At 34.3% G+C, this 25183-nt stretch overlaps 1 protein-coding gene across 4 annotated transcripts in view; it reads left to right on the plus strand.

The window, feature by feature from the left end:
- ITCH (itchy E3 ubiquitin protein ligase) overlaps positions 1-25183 on the plus strand; it is a 92923-nt gene that overhangs the window by 53472 nt on the left and 14268 nt on the right. For all 4 annotated transcript variants that reach the window (XM_072944052.1, XM_072944053.1, XM_072944054.1 and 1 more), the window contains 8 exons: positions 1023-1197; positions 5722-5791; positions 9750-9834; positions 13591-13719; positions 19020-19092; positions 19932-20003; positions 23040-23128; positions 24989-25148. In XM_072944052.1, the coding sequence (XP_072800153.1) occupies positions 1023-1197; positions 5722-5791; positions 9750-9834; positions 13591-13719; positions 19020-19092; positions 19932-20003; positions 23040-23128; positions 24989-25148 (853 nt within the window). The remainder of the gene's footprint in view (positions 1-1022; positions 1198-5721; positions 5792-9749; positions 9835-13590; positions 13720-19019; positions 19093-19931; positions 20004-23039; positions 23129-24988; positions 25149-25183) is intronic.

Raw genomic sequence — 25183 nt, forward strand, 5'->3', positions numbered from 1 at the left:
AAATTAGCAGATAATATCCAGTGTTGATGAGGTTGTGGAGGAACTTTACCTCATAACATTGCTGGTGGCAGTGTAAATTAGTTACAGCTCTCACAGAAAAAGTGTGTGTAACTGTAATAATACACATACCCTTAGTAGTCCTCTCCAGCAAATTTATCATAAAGAAATAATGCAAAGGAAGAAAAAAATTTTTGTTACATAAAACGTGCTTATTATCTTAGTACAGTTGGCCTTCTGCATGCACAGGTTGAAATTTTGGGGATGTTCCAAAGCGCAAAATACAAAACGAAAAAAAAAATTGCCAAGGCTTGAATTTGCCAAGCCGTGGCAACTATTTACATAACATTAACATTATACTTACAACTATTTACATATTACTTATATCATATTAGGTATTATAAGTAATCTAGAGATGAAGTATACAGGAGGATGTGTGGAGGACGTGGATAGGTTGTATGCAAATACTATGCCATTTTATAAAAGGGACTTGAGAATCCGGGGTGTCCTGAAACTATTTCTTTATTAGAATATTGAAAAAAACCCTAAACAATCAACTAGGTAGAAGTCACCAATATATTTTATCAACATTTACCTAGTGTTATATGTTATACACCCACTTGAAATGATGAATGAGTTGTGTTCTTGTGGAAAAGTGCTTTTTTGGACATCTGTGAAAAGCTACGTATACAAATGTGTCCCTTTAAGGATTGCAGCAGTTAAAAGAACATTTGGAGGAAGGAAAATTATAGCTTTTGTCTTAATAACTGTTTGAGACTTAAAATACATTGTTTTACAAACCTGACAGATAGATCTTAACTTTTAAGAAAGAAATTTTTAGAAACATTCTTCTTAAGTTCACTTATAGACCATTTTAAAGTACGTCAAAGACTTGAGGTAAACCAAAAGTAGCTTTAAAAGGTAAAATCTTACAATACCTGCACAAAGGCTCAGATGAAGTCCTGTTTAATTCTTACCTATTTCACAAGTATTTGTTGAATCTGGTTGTTTTTGTCCTGGTGTAGTTGGGAACGGCGGGTTGACAACATGGGACGTATTTATTACGTTGACCATTTCACAAGAACAACGACGTGGCAGAGGCCAACATTGGAATCTGTCCGGAACTATGAACAATGGCAGCTCCAACGAAGTCAGCTTCAAGGAGCTATGCAGCAGTTTAACCAGAGATTCATTTATGGGGTGAGTGGCCTGTTGCATTATAAACTTAAGGAGTGTTTGATTTTTAACCTTTTCCTGAACATGAAGTGTAAAGCACTAAAAAGAAGGTAAAAGTAGGATGTCAACCCAGTTGTTGCTGTTAATAGATATTATTTTTAGACCTTGTCTCGTTTTCTATGTAAGGTGATTGATCTTTTCTTTTTGAAATTTCCTGTAGTTCAACCTCCTTTGCTTTGTTACTATCAAAAATAAAACAGTTAAGACAACTTAAAATTCATTTACAAAAGAATAGTAAAAACAAATCCAAGTAGTTTGAAAAGAATTTAAAACAGTTCTAAATTTAATTCTGTCCAACTCAGCAGAACATTAGATGGCTTGGGTCTAACAGCACCTGACTCAAGTGGTTGTGCAGAACTGATGATAGAATTGAATCATTTTGTAACATATAAATGTAAAGTTTATCTAATAAATTATTTAGTGCCCTTGGAGACTAAAGAAACTTGTTTTCTTATAGGATTATGTTAAATATATTACTCTGGCTTCAATACCATATTACTTTGATATAAAAACATCTCCTTGCTGGAAATGGTTTAAATTACACACATTTTCCTTTAGCGTAATGTTGCAGTAATAGTGATAAGTACACCAAAATGTATTGTTTTGTTATGCCACTGTTGGTGCTGGGAATTTTATAGTCTCTCAAATCATGAAGTATCAATGATCTTTGTTTAAGGAGAGGCAAATAGTCCTTGGAGAAATCTGACTCTGTGTGCCAAACAAGGAGGATTTGTTTAGGTAATACATAGAACTTAAAGAGAAGAAAACCAACTCTCCAAGAGTTCAGAAGAAGCTGACCCTCTCCATTGCCACCTCTTCCCTTTTAGTACCATCAATATCATCCCCATTAGAATCCATCAGGGTAAATTACTGTCCTCATTAGGCATTGCCTTTTTTGCTTTTTTCCCTTTTCCTATTTCTTGCACCACGCCACCATAATAATTATCACTCACTGATGTAGACAAATTTCACCTTTATCAGCCGCTTTTCCTTCACCACCTGATCATGGTTAAGGTAACTTTTTTCATGTAACAGTTTTTCCTGCCACCATCTGTAGACAACTGTCACTATCTTCCCATTTCCAGTGGTTTTAGAGGTGAAATTAATTTTTGTCTCATCTACTTTACCCTTTTCGTATTTTATTCCAGTGCTGTTTTACACCTTCATTTCTTTCTAAATTATAATCACCTTTGGTATGCCTGGCCAAATTTCTTTTAGGTGTGAATGCCTGGCTTGCCTGCCTTCTTTAAAGCTAGTTTCCACATGGGTGTCCAGTGGAAAGAGCATGGGCTTTGGAGTCAGACACATCTGGGTTCGAATCCTGGTTCCACAGTTACTTTCTCTATAAGACTTTGAGTAAGTTACTCCTCAAGACTCATTTACCTTATTTAAAAAAAAATTTATGTATATTTACATAATTACCTCAGCGGGTTTTTTCTTTTTTCTTTTTTTTTTTTAGGATTCTGTAAAATTAAGTTCCTAATATGTTTGGCACATGCTAGATGCATAGAAATGTTAGTTTTCATCTTTTTTCTCCCTCATATCCACAATTGTAGGGATGCACTATATCTCAGTTTTACCATACATGATCTTTTACTTTATTTTTATTGAAGTATAGTTGGCTTATATTATATTAGTCTCAGGTGTACAATGTGGTTATTCAGAATTTTTACAGATTATATTACACTTAAAGTTATAAAATATTGGCTATATTCCTTGTGCTATACAATATATCCTTGTAGTTTGTTTATTTTATACATAGTAGTTGTATCTCTTAATCCCTTACCCCTATCTTGCCCCTCTCTCCTTCCCTCTCCCCACTCCCCATAGTTTGTTCTCTGTATCTGTGAATCTTCTTGTTTTGTTCATTCATTTTTTGTATTTTTAGATGATATTTAAATAATATCATATAGTATTTGTCTTTCTCTGTCTCTGTTTCACTAGGCATAATACCCTCCAAGTGCAAATGGCAAAATTTCATTTTTTAAAAAACGGCTGAGTAGTATTCCATAGTGTATATATACACATCGTCTTTAGCCATTCATCTGTTGATGGACACTCAGGTTGCTTCCATATCATGGCTATTGTAAATAATGCTACTGTGAACATTGCGGTGCCTGTATCTTTTTGAATTAGTGTTTTTATTTTCTTCAGATGTCTACCCAGGAGTGGACCTGCTGGATCATTTGGTGGTTCTATTTTTAGTTTTTTGAGGAACCACAATACTGTATTCCAAAGTGGTTGTACCAATTTACATTTCCACCAACAGTGTACAAGAGTCCCTTTACTCCACATCCTTGCCAACATTTGTTATTTGTGATCTTCATGATAATAACCATTCTGATAGGTATGAGGTGATATCTCATTGTGGTTTTGATTAATGATGTTGAAGATCTTTTCATGTGCCTGTTGGCCATCTGTATGTCTAGTACACAATCTTTTAAAATGCTCTTTTTAAAGACAGATTTAGCAAATTCCTGGAGAACCTAGAATATCTATTGCTTCTTTGTAAACTCGACCAATTCAGTACTCAGAGTCTTTGGCACTTTTCTTGAATTGCAGCTTTTACTCACCATCCATGTTCTCCCTCCCTCCCCCCATCCAAATTCTTACTCTGTGTTATAGGATGCTTTGAAATCATAAATAACTTAAAACAGCATATTTTAGTTGCCCTTAGCATAATATAGCAAGCAATATGAACTGAAGTGAATGAATTGAACTTTCTTTTTTCCTTCCTCCCCCAACCCCCGCCCCCTTTCTCTTTCTTTCATATATCTACCTCCCTGTTTTCAAAAAGATCTCATACCTGGTTTGAAGCCTTATTCTGAATTAAACATTCTTAATACCAGCTACTTAAAAAGTGGTGGGTGTTGCTTAGAATGTCTTTTTGTTGAGAATATGAAGTGGGCTTTGTTCTGACCCTGGTTACAAGACAATAGATGCTCATATGCCTAGCATTTTTAACTTCAGAATGGATGTAGTTGATGATGGATCGTGTGTAATGGCTCTTCGTGGCCCATGGCTTCATTGTGCCTGTCTCAACCTTATCTGTCTGGGGACAGTGAGCCAGTGGGATAGGCTTAGGTCTTAGACAGTTTTCAGAGCAGCTTGTTATATACCAGACTTCTCAGACCTGTTCTACAATCAGGGTTCAAACCTTGTATGGTATTTCGCCTTGTCTTCCCTACTCTCCTTTTCATAATTGTGTTTATCGGGAGGAGCAAGGTCAGTTTTTGACAAGCGTATCTTCCAAGAACTTTTAAATCAGAAATGAAATATCTCTTACGCTTTTAAAACTTTTTCAGTTAGTTAACTCAGTTTCTATAAGTTAGTGACATGGAGAAAAAGAGAGAGACAGTTGGGGAGCTGTTATAGATTGAGACTTGAGACTAAACCAAATGCAATGTGAGGACTTTGCTTACTGGATCAAATCAGAATCCAAACAATTAGAGGCATTTAATTAGGGATTGTATATTTGATGATAAAATTAACAGATTCTTTGCTAAGTGTGATAATGATATTGTGGTTGTATAAGAAAATGTTCACAAATTTTGGAAAGACATACTAAAATACATAGGAGTGAAATGATGACTGATTTTTGCTTCCTCAAAGAATAGGGGAAAAAGATAAGACATATGGCATTTTAGATAATTGTTGAATCTTGGTGCTGAGGATATGGGGTGCACTGTCCTATTTTACTTGTGTATTTTTTCCCTAAAAAAAAAAATCTACTTGCCTTATCTTTCTAAAGAGGAAAGGGCTAATAACTACATCTTACTGAGAGACCAAAAAGTACTCCCCACTTTATTATGCATATAAATTAAAACGCACTCATTATTCCTACACCATGCACAGTCAGTATGACTTTTACTTCTCTTTCTCTAATGGTTTACTCCTACTTTCCTTTTATCTAACCAAACCTCTCTCTATGCATGTGATAATTGCAAACAAATTTAAGAAGTCTCCTGTAAAGTACTGGGCTTGTCAATTCCTTTCAACTGGAATTGTTTCCTGTTACTCATCTGACAGCCTATTCTCCCTGCTCCAACTCTTTTCCCACAATTCTTTGTATATCCCATATTCTGTATATGATCCTTTCTTTTTGAGTTAGTAATAGAAGATTTTTCTTAGCCAGCTAATGGCTCAATACTGTTATTTATAAGTGACTTTTGGGCAAGTGTCATATATTTCTCTAATCTACTGATTTGTAGCTAAAGAAGGAAAAAAATGGTCATCTGGGTGTAAAATTATTTGTAATATTTGAATTTCAAATAATTTCAAATGTTGACGAAGATTTTTTTCTCCACCAGCGTGTATTGGCATTTATCCATGACTATGCAGTACTTCTCTTAAGAACTCTGTTAAGAGTGTGTTTTGTTGCACATGGCCAGGAAAGGCATGTCAGAACTCATAAGGCTTGCTCTTGAGTTATCTGTTTAAGTTGTTCATTATTTCACATTTTTTTGTTGTTGTTGCTGTTCTTTTTAGAATCAAGATTTGTTTGCTACATCACAAAATAAAGAATTTGATCCCCTCGGTCCCCTGCCACCTGGATGGGGTAAGTCACATGAATTTTTAAAATTGAATTCAGTTATTTTAATGATCAGGTGTTTATGGGTAGATGGTACACTCTGCTCTTGCTTGAGTGAAATTCTAGGAAGCTTTTTGGGTGTGTTGCTTAATTCACAGTACCAAATTGGCATTAAATTTCCCCAAAGTTTAATTTTACTCTTCTAAAGTTGCTGAGTTGATTGAGTTGATGTTACCTGAAAGATCAGTGGAAGGGGGGAGCTTGTTAAGGTTATCAAGGACCTTAGTTATTAAAACTTTGTTAATGTTAATAGACTTTAAGATAGGCCTCCCTACCAGATTCTGTTTTATAGCCATTATGTAAGTCATAGAGCTGTAGCAAGTTTCTAGAATAAATATAGCAATATAGAAACAGTTTTGCTTGGAAGAAAAAGAATACAGAAAGTGGAAAACAGCAAAGTAAAGCTGTTTATGGAACTAGTGTAAGTTTTGTCTTTAAGAGCTGCAGATATTTTATAATATTGGGGTTAAGTCAGAAAGTGATATTTCTGGGTAGTCTTGGGAAGCATTGATCTCCAAGATAGATTGCTCTAGCATTACATACTGAAGAATGTTGGATGAAATTGATATGTCAAGGTCACATGAATCTGGGTCATAAATGGCTGTGAGTTTACCTGCCTTTCAGTTACCCCATTGCCCTTAAGGTTATTTATCCCTGACATTCCTGTGAGACAAAGAGGTAAAAAATGTAGTAATTCATACTTAGAACTGTTATTGTTGCTAGCTTGTAACAAAGGGAAGGCATATGAAAGTTGTGAATTTCTGTCTTCACCAGTGTCTGGCAGTCTGGTAAAGAGCCTTTTGATTCTGTTTGAGCCTTAGAGTGGAAAGCGTATGGTTGGTATGAAGTACTTTAGAAGGAGGGATATTGCTCTTATGAGGCATACTGAACTGGAGCTGTGAGATTGCATTCTCAGACATAGATGATCTTAACAGCTTTCTTGCTAGAGTTGTCTTACATTCATGTTACAGAGGAGTAATTGATACACTGAAAGGATATACCTGAAGGTCATGTATTTATCCTTTTAATTTTATTGCAGAAAAACCATGACCTGATTGGCTTTTGTTAGAAATGCAAACTATTTTACTCCTTCTTCAGGGCAGCTTTAAGAAAAATTGCTTCTTGCTTACGGAAGCATGAATTGCAGGCTATGTCACCTTTATTTGAAAAGCTTTTCCTGTAAACCTGATCCTTGTCTTTTGTGCTTATCATTATCCTCATCATCTGAATCTTTTTTATTTTTGCTTTAGCCAACACCACCTCCCTATTTCCTCTAAAGACCCAATCCCAGCTTATCTGCATTATCAGAATCTTGCCTTGCTTATTTTATTCACATTCTGCTTATTTTTAGGTTTCATAGTCCAGGAATTGAAAAGTGTCCTTCTTCCTAAATGAGTTCATGATCATCCTAGTATTCAGACTGAGCACTGCTTTATGACTCTGTCTTTGGGGCATGTGCTTTATTTGTTGGAGCTAGTGACAGCAGTGGTAGTAGAACAGATGAGAACCACTTGCTACACCTGCAGGATTGACCCAGGAAATAAAATCCTAGTTAACCTACTGTGTTGATGTTCTGAAATTGTCAGCATTATTTCTGTAATGCCATATATATTTAAATTCAACTTCTTCACCCGTTTAAGAGTTTTATTTGCTAGGACTAGACATTATCACTTTATAAGCTGACAGTGAAGAAATTTTAACACATGCAAATCATAGAGGCTGGAGAACAAAGAATGCTTTGGGTTCAACAATGTAGTCTAAAAGGGCTTTGTATAGCTGTTTTTACCCATCAAGGGTAAAGCTGTTTTCTCATTTTCAGAGCTGTTATGAAAGAATACATAGAATAACAAGAAGATTCTGTTTTTGTAGTGTTTTACTTATCATGTCAGGAAGTGGTCTGATGTGCATACAAGTTTGATGTTCAGTAATTTCAGAATTGTTTATCATGTAATTTTTCAACAAAGTGAAAACTCAGCTTTATAGTCACAGTACTTCTCATTAAGCACATAAGCCTTTAGTTTGCAAGTGCATCTACCTTTGAAAATTTGTTTTTCACAGCCTCTTCGAAGAAATGCTGATATCAGCAGTATATACTTAGAATTAGCACAGACATAAGTTGTCTATTAACCTTATCTTCCCTCACGTTAGCTTTTGAACAGAGCATATCAGGCCCTGAAATCTGAATTTACATGGCAGTTAAAAGAGGAATATATGCTCAGCTATGCACTTAGGATATTAATTTTTGATTATAAAAGTTATTTAAAAATGATGTGTATATAAGAAACTTACAGATTGCAAGTATATTTTAAAATTTAAATTTAATGTGATTGCCAGGAACATTAACTTACTTTATTATCATGTAGCTAGCTGTAGCACTGTGGGTGCTTCTTTTTGCCTCAGAGACAACCTTAAAGTTGGTTACATGTTCCCACACTCAAGATGTCATGACTGGGAAAGCCACTGTTAATATTCAGGGTGTGTCACAAGATGCCACCCATTTTTCTGTGTATTATATACATCAGAAGTTCTATTTCAATTTTAGGCTCAGCTCAAGTAGAAAGTAGCTGAGATGTCAGGAGCAGGTTTATGATACTCACCAGTATATCCCCTCTTGATTCCCCGTATCATCACTGCTACTTGGAATCATGGATTCAGTGCTGGGGATAAGTTAAAAAGTACTGAACACTAATTTGACAAGGCTATATAATTTGGCCTAACACTTATTCTGCAGTATCTTACTTAAAGATCCAAAGGATCTAAATAAATGTTGTTGGAGAAATAGATACCAACTTTTCGAAACAGAGAGAATAAAAATTGGCTTTATCACCATGGAGTTAAGCTTAAATTTTTGTTTAAAGTTGCTATTTTTAGAAACTGTGTTTTGTAGAAAGTTGAAATCTGTTCTATAATCTTGAGTACTTCAGTTATTCATTTTGAGACATATTGGCCAAATTTTAAAAGTTCAGACTCATGAAGAGACCTATCTTCTAGAGAATTTGAATTAATTTGTAGTGGAACAGAGACGTCAATAGTTCAAAACAACAGAACTAATGTTAATATTAAAAGTTCACATTAGAATTAATATCCTAAGTGCATTAGCTAATGTTAATATTAAAATTTCAAAACCATTTGGTTTTAAAAGAGAAAATGATATCCACACACCTTCTCAACCTTAATGAGAAAGCTCATGGAAGCAGGGAAAATTTTGTAGTTTGGGAATAAGAAAACAAGGAGAATCCTAAAGCAAGAGGCAGGTGAGGAAACTAACAGCTGCTTCAGATGCAGTAAATTAAAGAGCTGAGCCCTGCTTCCCATCTCTTGTGTAGAAAGTTACTATAGATACTTAGGATTTAGGAACTGGTTGTATTAAGAAACAAGATATTTTTTGAAATAGTGTCTTCTCCAGTTGAATAACATCTAGCATATAACAAAGAAACAATTAAGTTATATCCCCCACCCCCGTTACATTTTTTAAAAATGAGATGGTGTGTTGTGAAAAAAACCTCTGAATGGAGATGTGAGTTTCCATCCTATAGCTGCTACTTAATTTTGCAAGTTGGGGCAGATCACTCAACCTGTCTGAAATTCCTTATTTTTAAAGTATGTGAAAACTGCCTATTCCATGGAACATGTGTGCAAAGTTAAAACAGTTAATTATTCTTGGTTGGAATGAGCAGAAAGGTCCTATATGCAGGATATTGTGAATTAAGTCTATTTAGCTTCTAGGATATAATGATATATTTGTAACTGTAGTAAGTATGCAAATTTAATAGTGAAAGATTAAATTGAACCTTTCAAAATAGTGATTTAAAAGCTACAAAATCAACAGTGCAATGAGAAATGGCAAAGTCAGCTCATCTTATTTTAGTCTGAGGAAGAAGACTATGCCAACTCTAATGCTTTGCTTTTTTTTTTTTTTTTGAAGAGAAGAGAACGGACAGCAATGGTAGAGTATATTTTGTCAACCACAACACTCGTATTACACAATGGGAGGACCCCAGAAATCAAGGGTAAGAACCTTCAGTTATTAGTATATAGATAACCTCGTAAAGATTGTACCCTATTTCTGACTCTGTTATGAAAAAGGTCAAACTTAATTATTCGTTTCCCAAAGGCCTTAAGCATTAATCACCCCTAAACTTTAGAAAGAGAAAAAATTATACTATTACTTTCGTATAATGGATGTGGGCTTGAGTACAGGGGGAAAAAAACCTCACTTGTATATATGAATACACTTGTATATTCAAAAAAACCTACTTATTATTAGACCAGATTAGTAATTCTAAAGCAAGGTTTTACCACCTGGGACTCTGGATAGAATTCAGGGAGTATGTGACTTAGAGGAGAAAAATACATATTCAGTTTCACTAACCTTTACCTGAAACTGAGTGTTCTTCCATTATGATTGTAGGCTGCAACCTTAGTAGAATTAATAATGCCTAGGTCTTGGCCATCAGTAGAAATCACGTTTTTTTGTATCATTCTGCAGTTACGTGTAAACAATATTTTGAGATATCTGTAACATTATAAGAATGTAATTAATATGCTGTTAAAGAGATACATTATTTATCACAAGGTTGTCTTTGTAATATTTACTATGTGTATATATAATTTCTTTGAAACATGTGATAGCGTATGTATTAATTTGCTGGGACTACTTTAACAAAGTACCACAAATTGAGTGATTTAAACAATAGAAACTTGTCTCAGTTCAGGAGGCTGGATCAGGCAGGGTGTCAGCGATCTAGGTGTCAGCAGAGCTATGCTCCCTCTGAAAGCTCTAGGAAAGGATGTGTTTCAGATCTCTCTTCTAGCTTTTGGTAGTTCCTTCGTTTGTGGCAGCATAACGCCAGTCTTCATGTGGCATTCTTCCTGTGTGCAAATCTCAGTGTCCACATTTCCCCTTTTAATAAGGACATCAGTCATACTGGATTAGTGCCCCACCTTACTCCAGCCTGATCTCATCTTAACTAATTACATCTGTAATGACCCTGTTCCCAAATAAAGTTGCATTCTGAGGTACTGAGGGTTAGGACTTCAATATAAGAATTTGTGTGTTGACACAATTTAGCCTGTAACAATATGTAATGTTATGTATTTATCCGACTGCCAGATGGTTCCATTCTGCAGAGAATATATAGTCAGAAAGCATAGTCCCCACAGAATTGTCCTCACTTAAGACATCATCCACAAGCTGGGAGGTCTTCAGGACTAGTCTCATTTCAGACTGTCTGGCTACAGGATCTTCCCAGCCACTTTCAGGTTCAGTAACTCACTAGAGAGACTAGATCTTGCTGAAAACTATTACATTCACCGCCACCTTTATTACCAGGGAAGGATGCAAATTAGAACCAACAGAAGAGATGCATAAGGCACAGTCTGGGAGGGTTCCAAATGCCCAGAATCGATGACGAACATCATGTGTTGAGTATTGCCAACCAGGGAATCTCAACTTAGTCTCTGGGATCCAGAATTTTTATTGGGGCTCCAGTATATACTGCCCGAGTGGCTAGCCTTTAATTTCCAGCCCTTCCCCAGAGTTTAGGCTAATACCTTTAGTTTCTCATTAGTTTCCCATTACTCCAGAGGTCAGAGCTGATATGGCATATCCTAAAGCCTCCATCATAAATCACATTATTGACTCTGGTGTTCAGAGCCTCCAAGCAAACAAAGATACTCTTGAGAGGCAGGACATTCCAAAGGCCTAGAGATCCTCTCCCAGTAGCTGAGGCCAAAGATCAGACCCTCTTTAGGTATGATTAAAATGATTAATTCTTCTCTTTACATACACCATGATTCATAGTTTTAAGAACCTCTGTTTTAAAGGTATGCTTAAAATTTAAAATCTTTCGGGGTACCAACAAATTGCAACATTTTTTATGGAGTTATGTTGTTTAACCTTAATGTATTCAATTTCTCAAGAAGAAATAATTAAGAATTTGATAGGTAACGTTTCTGATTTCTCTTTAAAATTCTATCTCAAAGGATAGAATAGACCACATCACCTTTCTGTAATTTGCTACCATTTTTTGTTCCCCCTTGGACCTTTAAAGTTTTAGAGTTAAACTTAGAACCATATTTTAATAAATAATACAGATGACCTTATTCTCTCCAATTTGTTTTCAAGACAACTTATTACTGACTTGCAAATATGATTACAACAAATGAGAAGTGTTATCTTTTAAAATTTTTAGGTAGTCTCTTTTATCTGACATTTCTATTTAGTTCTGTGAATACAATTAAATGTTCTTAACCTTTTGACATAATTCACAAAATAGTGTTCTAGACAATGGTTCTCAGCCTTTTTTTTTTTCTGAAATACACTCAAGGAAAGTGACACTCTTGTCAGCAATAGTGGCTCTCTAAAACAGTGAGATTGAATGCCTCCAACCCCTCGTTTTCTTCCTTTCTGTTGTGAACTTGAACATTTCCATTGTTTTGTTTTCTCACCAGACCTATCAGATGAGAAAATTGAAACTGTAGAATAGAGGAAAAATGAACTGGCAAATGTGGATAAAACTTGAAACACTCAGTACACCTAACCAGCTAACAAGACTGGCTGCTATCATGGCAGAATACACAGATTGCAAAGGATGTGTTCAGTAGTTCCTTACTCATTCTGGTGTAATATTTTGAAATCTAAAAATTTCTTAGGTTTACAAGTGAGTTATGTTGAATATTTATGCTAATGCATCAATTTTAATATGTAACAAATTAAGTCTAAATTTATACGTCTCTTGTTTTAAAACTTACATGACAATTGCAGAGTGGGAAGTTGTCGCCACACACACAAGCTGAAATACTTGATAAATGCTGTGCTAGCAATATGAAGGAAATGCTTTGAAAGACCTGAAGAAAATACTCAATACATGTAAGGAGAAATGACAGTAGTTACAATTTGAGGACTTACTATGTCAGGTTTTTACTTGAATTGTCTTTTATAGTTCTGTCCTCAGTCTTGTTACGTAGATCTTTTATCTCCATTTTATGGGCAAAGAAACTGAAGTTCAGAGAGATTAAGAAAGGTCTAAAGATGTATTAAGGTAGTGGGTAGGAATACTCTATAAAAAACACTTGAGTTGCCTTAACGGAGGTAAAATAGAAAGATTCTGAACAAGGGGAAAGGCTTCACTTGGAGGTAAGTAAATAGTGAGTAGCCATACGCTATGAAATCACAGGGTTCACGGAAGGAAGTTGGAGGTAGAGTGCAGGGGTAAAACTGAAAGGGAAAATTGAAGGCACAGAGTATAGAGGCAGAGCAAGTGACAAATCAGGGACTTTAGATCTTATCATTGGTAGTTGTGAATAATGTTATAGTGTTCAGATCTCTGTTGTAGTACTATGTCAGCAATAATGAAATAAAAGTATAGGACCAGAGTGAGATCAGAAGCAGGAAAACCAGTTAGGTGGCCTTTGTGAAAGTTTAGACGAGAGATGAATAAAGGCAGAGTAAGAATGGTACTGGGGATTGAAAATCCTGATGGTTATGAAGACTTCTAAGGCAGAATTGGCAGAACTTGGTTACCATGAAATGTTTAGGTAGGTGTGACAGGCTGAGTAAATGGGAGAAGAATGACGGTTGATGGACCTGTTGACATGTTTAATATGCTTGTAGGATATCTAGATTAGTAAACAATTGAGAATACTGGACTAAATGGTTTTCTGGAAGTTTCTACTGCATTTATGGCTATTTTTACTTTTTGTACTTGGCAAACAAGCAAGTCTTCAACATTTACTTGTTATGTATTTTCCTATGTTTTATATAGTCAATTAAATGAAAAGCCCTTACCTGAAGGCTGGGAAATGAGATTTACAGTGGATGGAATTCCATATTTTGTGGACCACAATAGAAGAACAACCACTTATATAGATCCCCGCACTGGAAAATCTGCCTTGTAAGTTTTCTCATGTTTTAATTGACGGTAAAATTGATTCCTAAGACTTTGATATAAAGATCTCAATTATCAAAGAGTGCAATACTTATTATTTCTTGAGTTGATTTGCCCATAGGTCTCGGATCACTAAATGTTTTGTATTTTTATTAACTTCTTGATTATTTTCTCCTAGAGACCTTTCCTGTTTTGTTACCATCTTTTCAGACAACACTAAACGTGACTATTTAGAAATTATCAGTACAATACTGCTTACCAACTCATACCTACTTAATCTTTCTGTCACCCTTCAACTTAAAAGCTCCCATTACTTTGTTTTTCTTTTCCCTTGTTGAAAAGTAACTTTGAGTTTTGTTGATTTGTTTAATACGTTTGCTTAGGTTGTCTTTTTTTTAATTGTGGTGAAAGAAACATAACAAAGTCTACCATTTTAAGTGTACAGTTTAGAGGAAGCATATAGCTTAGTGGTAGAGTGTATGCGTAGCATGCACAAGGTTCTGGGTTCAATCCCTGTTATCTCCAAACACATACCTACATACATACTCCCCTCACACCGTCCCCAAAAAGACATCTCGTTATGTGAACAGGTAGGTGGCATTAAGAACCTTCACATTTTTTGCATCTCCACCATCCATCTGTAGTACTCTTTTTTATCATCCCATAATGAAACTCTATACACAATAAACAGTAACTCTCTAACCTCTCTTCTACCCCCAGCCCCTGATGACTACTACTCTTTTTTTCTGTCTCTATGAATTTGACTACTCATATAAGTGGAATCATACAGTATTTGTCCTTTGTGTGACTGACTGAATTTTACTTAGCATGGTGTCTCCAAAGTTCATCCATATGGTAGCTTGTGTCAGAATTTCATTCCTTTTTAAGGCTGAATAATAATCCTTTTGTGTATTACCACATTTTATTCATCTTGTTCATGGAAATTTGGGTTGTTTCCACCTTTTGGCTATTGGGAATGGAGCTGCTGTGGAATGAGTATAGAAATATCTGTTCAAGTCCTTTTAACTCTTTTGTCTATATACTCAAAAGTAGAATTGCTGAATCAAATTGTAATTCTGTGTTTTTTGAAGTTTTGCCATACTGTTTTCCACAGTAAGTACACTATTTTACATTCCCACTAGCAGTGCGATGGATTCCAGTTTTCCCACAACCATGCCAATAGTTGTTACTTTGTGTATGTGTTTATATAATGCCATCCTAATTAGTGTGAAGTGACATCTCATCGTGGTTTTTATTTGTACTTCTCTAATCATTCATGATGTTGAATATCTTTTCATGTGCTTATTCTATTTCTTTGAACAAATGTCTATTTCAGTCTTTTGCCCATTTTTGAATCAGGTTGTTTTTTGTTGCTGTTGAGTTTTAGAAGGTCTCTATATGTTCTGGATATTAATCACTTATCAGATAGTCATTTGCAAATATTTTCTCCCATTCTGTGCATTGCCTAAGAGTTTTATAGCTTTAACTCTTACATTTAGGCCTAGGATCCATTTTCAGTTAATTTTTATAAACGGTGTTAGATAAGGATTTGCCTTCATTGTCTCACAGGTGGATGTCCAGTTTTCTCAGTACCATTTGTTGAGTGGTCTTGGCACCCTTGTTGCAAATTATTTGACCATATATGCGAGGGTTGATTCCAGGGCTTTCTATTCCATTAGTCTGTATGTCTGTCTTTATTGTAGTACCACTGTTTTGACTGCTGTAGCTTTTACTTAATTTTGAGATCAGGAAACATGAGTCCTCTAACTTTGTTCTCCTTTTTTAAGATTGTTTTGGCTTTTCAGGGTCCCTTGAGATTTTGTATGAATTTTAGGATGGATTTTTCTGTTTCTGTGCAAGGAAAAAAAAAGTCATTGAGATTTTGATAGTGATTGCATTGAAGTTTTCTTTGGTTAGTGTTAACAATATTAAGTCTTCTAATCTATGGACATAGGTTGTCTTTGTATTTATTTGTCTTCTTTATTTTCTCTCAGTAACGTTTTGTAGTTTTCAGTGTGTAGATCTTTGACCCCATTGCTTAAATTGATTCCTGAGTCTCTTATTGTTTTTGATGCTGTTTGTAAATGGAATTTTTTTCATAGTATTTTGAAGTATAGTTGCTGGAATTTTGAAATTTCTTTTTCAGATTGTTGATAGTGTATAGAAATACAAGTGATTTTTGCATGTTTTGTAGATTACTTTTGTTGAATTTACAATTTTCTTCTTACAGGTTCTTTTTGGTCTGGAATCTTTAGGGTTTTCTATATATAAGGTCATCTTCAGAGATGATTTTTACTTCATCCTTTTCAATTTGGATGCCTTTTATTTCTTTTTCTTGACTAATTGCTCTGGTTAGAGCTCCCAATGCTGTGTTAAATAGAAGTGGTGAAAGCAGGCATCCTTGCTTTGTTCCTGGACTTAGAGGGAAAGCTTTCATTCTTTCACCATTGAATGTGATGTGAGCTGTAGGATTTTCCTATATAGCCTTTATTATGCTGAATTGGTTTCCTTTTAGTTCTACTTTGTTGAATGTTTTTTAATCATGAAATTTTGTCAGTTGCTTTTTTGCACTAGTTGAGATTATAGTGCGTTGTATTCTCCCCTTATTAATGTGTGGCATATTACATTGACTTTTCATATGTTGAATCATCCTTGCATTCCAAGAATAAATTCCTCTTGTCAAAAGGATTAAGATACTAATCCTTTTAATATACTGTTGAATTCATTTTGCCAGTATTTTTTTCTTTGAGGATTCTTGTATCCATGTTCACAAGAGATACTAGTCTGTCATGCTTTTTTTAAATTTTGTTAAGCATTTTGTAAACATACTGTTAAAAATGTCATTAAGTTATACTTGACATATAATGTTTTAGTTGTATAATGTAGTTTTGTTTTCTTGTAGAATCTTTGTCTGGCATTGATAATCAGGACACTGCTGGATTCTCATTACTTTTTAACTTTATATTTTCTGCATATTAAAAATGTTCATGTTTCAGAAAACTGGGAGTTTAGACTAATTAGGTATTAATGAAATTAAACATGATTTAGGTATGGTAATAACTTATAAACAAATACTGTTGTATCATTCTAGTTACAATTAAGTTTGGGTACATATAACAGAAAACCCCAAAACAGTAGTGGCTTCTATAAGATGGAAGTATATTTCTCTCTATCATTTAAAAGTAGTCCACTGGCACTTAAATAGCACACTACTGAATAATCCATGACTCAAAGAAGTCACTAGAAATAAGGAAATATTTTGTATCTCATGATAAAAGTATGACATATCACAATTTGTGGGATATAACAGAAGTAGTCTTTGGAGGAAAATTTATTACTTTAAAGGACTAGATTATAAAGTAAAGTGTAAAATCATTGATCCCTGCTTCCACCATAAGAAGCTAGAAATAGAAAAGTTAATTAAACCCAAAATAAATTCAGGAAGGAAAATAAGAATAAAAGCAGAAATCATGAAGTGGAAATAAAAGAATAGAAAAATCAAAAATATAAAGAATAGAAAAATAGAAATAGAAGTTCAGTCTTTGCAAAAGATTAATAATATTGATAACCCCTAGTTAACCTGAGAGGAAGAAAAACACAAATTACTAACATGGAAGTGGAAGGATAGCCTATACCTATCCTATGGACATTAAGAAAATGATGGGTGTATTTTAAACAACTTTTTGGCAATCAATTTTATATTTTAGATCAAATGGACAAATTCCTTGAAAGACACAAGTCACAAAAATGGACACAAGAAGAAATAGTAAATCTAAATAATTCTATACCTGGTAAAGAAATTGAATTTATATGATTTCCTATGTAGAAGATTCTGGCCTAGATGACTATACTGGTAAATTTTATCAAATTATAAGTAATATCAATCCTATTCAAATTTTTTCATAAAATATAGGAAATTAGAACTACTTTCCAACTTATTTTATGAGGCTCCTATAACCCTGATACCAAAATTAGACAAAAAACAGTCTAAGAAAATTATTGACTAATATTTTTATGAACACAGGGGTAAAAATCTTCAACAAAATAGTGGCAAATTGAGTCCAGCAATATATAAAAGGGATAACTACAGTATCATCATGTGGAGTTTATCCCTAGAATGCAAGATTGATTTAATGTACAAAAATCAGTGTAATTCACCCACATTAACAGATTAAAGAAGAAAAATCATAATCATTTCAGAAAAGCATTTGACAAAATACAGTACCAGTTTATGATAAACTCTCGGCTGCCCTGGAGTTTTCTTATCTGAAAAATAGTACTTATAAAAGACCAACATCACACTTAATGATGAAATACCACTTAAGATCAAGAATAAGACAAATATATCTACTGTCACTGCTTCCATTCAACATTGTATTAGTAGTCCTGTGAGGTGGGCAAGAAGTAGATATGCAGATTGGAAGGAAAGAAGTAAAAACTGTCTTACTTTTCAAAGATCATAGGTAACATAATTGTATAAAAAATCATTTGGAATCTAGAAAAAAAAACTACTAGAACTAATAAATGAATTAAACAGTGTTGTCGGATATAAAATCAATATACAAAATCAATTGTATTTCTGCATTGAAATTTAGAAAATGAAATTAGCAGTCCGGGGAAAAAGCAAATAATCCAGTGGTGTGAAGACCAGGGTATGCTTGGAAGCCCAATGATGTCATCAGTGATCTAGGCTTCTTTCTTTCTGTTCTACCATCCCAAACCATCATCCCTATTAAGGTCACCTAATAGTTTCTGATAGCTGCTGAACCTTAACCTATCACAGTCATGTTCCAGGGTGGGATATGGAGGAAGAACAAATTGGAAGGAGAAAAAGTCTTCTAGCTATCTCAGCTCTTTCTTTAAAAAAGCCTTCCTCAAAGTCCTATCCAACCATTCCACTTACAGCTTATTAGCCGTAGTTAAGTCACACAGCCACCCTGGGAAATGTAGTCTTTATCCTAGATAGCAGCCCTGCCCAATTTTCAAGATTCTCATTTAAGGACAGTAGGAGAGAATGGATTTGGGGATAGACACCATTCTCAGACAGAACCTCCATTAGCTAGCCCTGTTATGTTTGATTTTTTTTTGTAAGAGAAAAATGTCAATAGTGGCTTCAAAAAGATAAAAATTTATTTCTGTCTCTTAAAAACAGTCTTGGGAAATACTTTTTTATAAAGTGATGTTACGAATGTGATGTAGTAGGGTATTTTTGTAGCTGACTGGTAAATAGTTAAGGAGTGTGGTATTGTGTTTTCTTTCAATATTTCATCTTACATGCAGCTGTGTATGTTAACCTTCTTCCTCAGAGACAATGGACCCCAGATAGCCTATGTACGGGACTTCAAGGCAAAGGTTCAGTATTTCCGGTTCTGGTGTCAGGTTAGTATTGGGACTGCATTTCTGTACTCCTTTTCTTTTATTATGTTGCTTACACAGTGAGTAATTGTGAAAATAACCCACAGACAAACTGATAAAATGAAAGCATTAGAATATCCTTCTTCTATTTTTAGGTCAAAGAAATAGATTTTGTCATTTAGATTATTTGTGGCTTCAGTTGTCCAAAAGAATAAATTTGAAGCCATTTGAATAAGAAAACATTGCTACTCATTTTAGTACTCATTACTTTCAGATGGCAGAAGTCTTCAGTGCATTAAAACATTTCTGATTTATAAATTGTAACCAACCGTTTCATATCTACCATTTGATATAAATGACTTTGATAGGTCCATAGATATATGTATCACACTGGTAAATACATATGTACATATATATGGTTATATTCAGAGTATTTTTAGAAGATATGATCAACTTTCTGACATAGATTTACTGAATTAATGATTTCTTTATGGGTTCTAAACAAAATTAATGCACTAAAGTGTTATGATGAATATTTTTAAACTTCAAACTCTTACAATTAACTGGGCCCATGAAAGCAAAAAGAATTTGAATTAGGTTTTTGAAAATAAAATTAAGCAGATTTATTTGACTTATTAATCTCTGTGCATACAAGATCTTATTTCCTTCTGTTTCTTACATATCAAATGATCTATATAATTAGCATGAATACTCACACATGCATAGTTAAACATTATTGAATATAAATTCATATCCATAGTTTACTTGTTTCTGTAAGCAAAATAAGTAAAACTTTACCCTTTGGGTCTTTTGATAGGCCATTTTAATGGTGAGAGTTGACTTAAGACATTCTTATATTTCAGCAACTGGCCATGCCACAGCATATAAAGATTACCGTGACAAGAAAAACATTGTTTGAGGATTCTTTTCAGCAGGTACTGTTTGATCCACTCAATGGTTCAATGGTTTGCCCCCTGGATTCCAGCCCAGAACCATCTTTTGGTGCTGGTAGTTTAAACAGTTTAGAACTTTTTGAGTTAAAGTCCTTGAATTTTTAAGTCTAGTCTCATTGCCAGCTACTTGAGTGGCTTAGTACTTAAAATTTAGAAAAATACAGATAGTTTTGTATGTGAATTTTGTGTATGTATATGTTCTGTGCTTTTGAACTGTCAGAGTAACCTAGTGATTACTGAATTTCGGGTTTCCATTTCTAAGCTAAGTGTTTGCCTTGAAACAGATACTCAGTGAAGGGTATAGCTTAAGTAGTAGAGCACATGTTTAGCATGCATGAGTTCCTGGGTTCAATCCCCAGTGTCACCTCTAAAAATAAACAGATAAATAAGTAAACCTAATCCCACCCCCAAATAAATAAAATTAAAAAAAAATACCTAAGTAAGAAAATAGGCTTTTGGTAGACAAGTCTGGAAATATCTATATGAACATTATTGGATACAGTTAGGAGAGGAGAGGGGAAGATTTTATATTTCTGTATTACCTGCATATTTACAGTAGGTATATACTGCTCTTACAATTTTAAAAAAACATGTAGCAAAAAAATGTAATTTGTCATTGATGACAGTATCTAAAAAACAATGTTTTTAGAGGGGTGGGTGTAGGTCAGTGGTAGAGCACATGCATAGCATGCATGAGGTCCTGGGTTCAATCCCTAGTACTGCCATTAAAAATAAATAAATAATTTAAAAAATGTTTTCAGAAGTAGTAGTCAGCAATGCATTCCAAACTGGGAGACATTATGCTAAGTGAAATAAGTCAGAGAAAGATAAATACTGTATGATACCATTTATATGTGGCATCTAAAAAATAAAACTAGTGAGTAAAACAAAAAAGAAGCAGACTCACAGATATAGAGAACAAACTAGTCGTTCCCAGTAGGAAAAGGGAAGTGGGGAGAGGCAATATAGCGGTAGAGGGGAGAAAAAGGCTTATTTTTGGATTATATGAAACGTGTGTGAAACTTTTGAAAATTGTTCACTATAGAATTTAAAGCACTATATAATCTTCAATTTAAAAAGTAGCCAACAAATTTTTAAATTGTCCTCATAACCTGAGTTAATTTAGTGCTTACCTTTATTTTACAACTTTGTTTACCAACCAACTGCAGCTAAGTATTAAATGATTTTTTTATATTAAAATGACCAGAAAAAAAAAAAGTCTTAAAGTGCAAACATCTAGTTTGTTTTATGGCCAGATGTGGATGTGATTCTTTTTTTATCAAGCCCTTAAAATAATTTTGGTAGCTACAGCTTCAAGAAGTGCCAAACTGAATGCAAAGGGAAAAGAGGTTGTTTGAGACAGGTGACAGTACGTACCTGTTTGCTTCCTTTCAGAAACAGTTAACGTTCTTTCCTAATGGAACCTCATTTATTAACATTGAAGGGAAAAGCCAGTTGGCATCCTGCTAAGTAGGAACAGATAGTTTTTTAGTAGAAAACTTTGACTAAGGCCATTCCCAATCATTACCTATTTCTAATTTTCATGTTCATAACCAGTATGCAGTCACTGAGTAGTCAGTCTTGGGTTGGCCAGCTTCTTGGAATATAACTTTCTGGTAGCAGTGCTGAAAAGATGCAAAATATGATTAAATGTTCCTTTATCTTTTGACTTCTAAAGTTTTTTGCAGAATGACAGGCTAGATGGTGCTGTTTAAAATAGTTGTTTAAAAGTTTCACCCTAGACTTGACATTCATCAAATAAATGTGGAATAAAGACAAAAGAAAAATTTGGTTGCTTTGGAAGAGTGATACATCTTATAGCAAAATTAGAATCAGATTTTCTTCATAGCTGTTAGATAAAGTTGTTTGGAATAGTGTTTTTGTTGACATAGCACAGTTGCTTATGGGGGCAGATGCAGGAGAAACATTTCATTTTTTTCCTTCCTATTAGGCATTTGTTAAAGGGTATTATTTAAACAGATTTTTTTTAATGGGAACAGCAAGTGAGATCAGGGACAGCTCTAGGGCTTGGGGAGCAGCCTTAGGGACAAAGAATAGTCAGAACGAACAAGCAAAAAACATAATTTTAGCCTGTAACATTTCTCATTTGCATTGCTATGTATCCAGCCTTTAGTGTTTTTAGAATATTTGTCATAAGCATGTCATAAAGCATTGAATTTTTTGTTAGATCTAGGATTTTCTTGTTTGAGTTGGTATGAATTCGTGAGAGATACATCTGTTTCATGGGACTGAAACAGCCCTAACCTAGCCCAGGTTACTTAATGAGCCTCTCTGGATATTTAAATGTGATTGTTCATTCTTATCCTTTCATAAAGTAGAGGCATTGTATGGACTTCTCTGTGTCTCTCTCTTTTTCTTCCCCTAGGCTCTGTCATTTTTTCCCTAAGAGTAATTAATATTTATAATGTTCTATCAGTCCAATTATGGGCAAGTAATGAAATAGTTTTACAAAGGAAGAACCCAAATGACCTGTTCATTGTAGCTCAGTAATGAAACTATCCTTCAAATATGAAGCTAATCTTACTAACCACTGTAATAGAATGCAAAATTTTTCAGGTTTCCACTGAGTTTTCAGGTTAACTGTATTCTCTCTGCAGCATCTATTTTTCATCTCCAGGTTAGCCATTGGCTATTGTATCTTTTGGCTACAAAGCAAGACCTAAACCTACCCAAACCACCCCACCCGCATACACCCCTTGAAGCACCTAACCTCTGCCTATGGCTACAGTTACTTATCTCTAAGGAAGTAAGGGAAGCAACTTTACGTCAGTAGTAGAATCTTTTAAAAGAAAGTTACATATGTATAAAGTATATAGAAATGAATATATGTATAATTTGTAAAATATTAAGAAACTTTTAAGATATTTTCTTTATGTGTGACCATTCTGTGTCATGGCAAATTTAAGTTACTTACAATGAAGGAGATTTCAAACCTGGAAGTAAGTGGTAGAATGGTGTTTCTACTTTTACCAATTCTTTTCCTTTTTTTGTTTGTAGATAATGAGCTTCAGTGCCCAAGATCTGCGAAGACGTTTGTGGGTGATTTTTTCAGGAGAAGAAGGTTTAGATTATGGAGGTATAGCAAGGTAGTGATAATATGAATACTCAGAACTTAGTTCCTTTCTTCCAAAGGTATCATTACACTTTGCTTGCAAGTATTATTTTCTCAATTTTATATTTCAGGAAATGAAATGTAGCAAATTACTATACCTTTCCTTATTCGTGCTCAAACGATAACATTTCAAGAAACATTAGTTCAGCACTTTCTCTCTAAAGTACTGCTAGTTGATTTCACCCACATCACTCATTTAATCTTCAGGATAACCTGTGAGACAATTTTCAGATAATAAATAGGTTTAGCCACCCACCAAAGACATACGTAACTGAGTTGTAGAGCCTGGATGTGAGCTTTGCATCATCAAACCAAGAGCCAGTGTTCAGTTCACCACCTTGTATCTGTTCCATGGAGCATAGAACAACCGAAAGTGTTCAGGTCATTTTCCCCATCACAGATTCCTCATACAGATAATAGTCATTCAGTTCCCAGCAGAGATTTATATATATGTATTCTTTTTTTTTTTTTTGACAAAATAGGTTGTATAAAATAGGAGTTGAAATTTTAAATTATGCTTTCTTATCATTGGAGGTTCTAATCAAATCCTAGAAGGAAGACTCAAGTGAGAAATTTCTTTGCTTATTCCATAACAATATATCATACCAGGTTAAAAATTTGCACAGCAGTGGCAATACAGAAAGCCAAGGACTTTGGTCAGCCAAGACTGGATTTCGATCCTTCTTCTGCAGTCAGTAGTATGTCTTGGGGAAAATATATTCATCTGCAAAAAAGAGTAGTCTTATTTACATTTCTAGGATTTTCGTGAAGAGTAGAAGTACTGTTTATTAATATCTTAGTTGAGACCCTGAGTCTTCATGTGCTCACTAACTGGTGGCTGCATTTTAGTGATTTTTCCTTAGGTTGTGTTTCACAGCTCACATTTCAAAATGTATGAAGTAATCACAAGTAAATAGTAAATGTTTATGGAAACATTTAATTGTATACAAGTTAAAGGTCTTTAATTCAGAAAGCAGGCAATCATTCATTCTTTTTTTTTAACTTTTTTTTATTGAGTTATAGTCACTTTATAATGTTGTGTCAAATTCCAATGTAAAGCACACAATCATTCATTCTTAATTAGAAAATTGACTAGCAGTATTAAAGTGTAAGCAACATTACCACCAGAGGCCATGAATTAACAGGAAAAGAAATCTCAGGCACAAGCTGATACCACATGTATTGCCCCAGATCTGCTCTCCCTACTCTGCTGCCAGACCCACTCATGTTACTCAGTTAGTAATTATAATCTTACACTAATGTTGGTTTGTATTTTCACAGCACTTAAAGTAGAGCTGTGAGAGTATTTTCCTGATGAATGAGTGGTTTCAATTAAATGTTTTATTGCCTCTGTGAAATTTTCTTACTTAATTTAAGATTTAGAGTGCACTAGTACTTAATGAGCATCACTGAGGGGCCTACTAATTGGTGAAATAATGCTTAACTTGTTTTAGCTACTCTGACTACATGAGTCAACAGTGAATTTTAAACTTACCTACATATAGTATTTCATTGATTCTAAGGCTCAAATTTTTGTATTTTAACATCTCTGAGATTGGGATGTATATCACAATTATAATTGGAAAAAAATTTTAGTAGTTCATCAAATAATTTTGTCTTTAAAGTTGATGATGTCTTAGATTCTTTGAAATATAATAAGCAGTGTGTAAATATCTGTAAAATAGATGTCAGTTTGAACAGAAGCAGTAAAAATCACCATGAGATTAGAGAACTATCACCATCTGGGGAGTATAGATTCCTGTGAACTTTGTAGGACTGCTCGATGATTTGTTACTTACAGGATTTTTCATCCTAAATTTTCTTTTGATTTCAGAGAATGGTTCTTTCTTTTGTCACATGAGGTGTTGAACCCAATGTATTGCCTGTTTGAATATGCAGGGAAGGATAACTACTGCCTGCAGATAAATCCTGCTTCTTACATCAATCCGGATCACCTGAAATATTTTCGTTTTATTGGCAGGTTTATTGCTATGGTAAGTGCAGGTGGAGAACTGAGTTTACTTTGCTA

This window comes from Vicugna pacos, chromosome 19 (assembly GCF_048564905.1).
Source record: "Vicugna pacos chromosome 19, VicPac4, whole genome shotgun sequence".
In the NCBI taxonomy this organism is placed as follows: Eukaryota; Metazoa; Chordata; class Mammalia; order Artiodactyla; family Camelidae; genus Vicugna; species Vicugna pacos.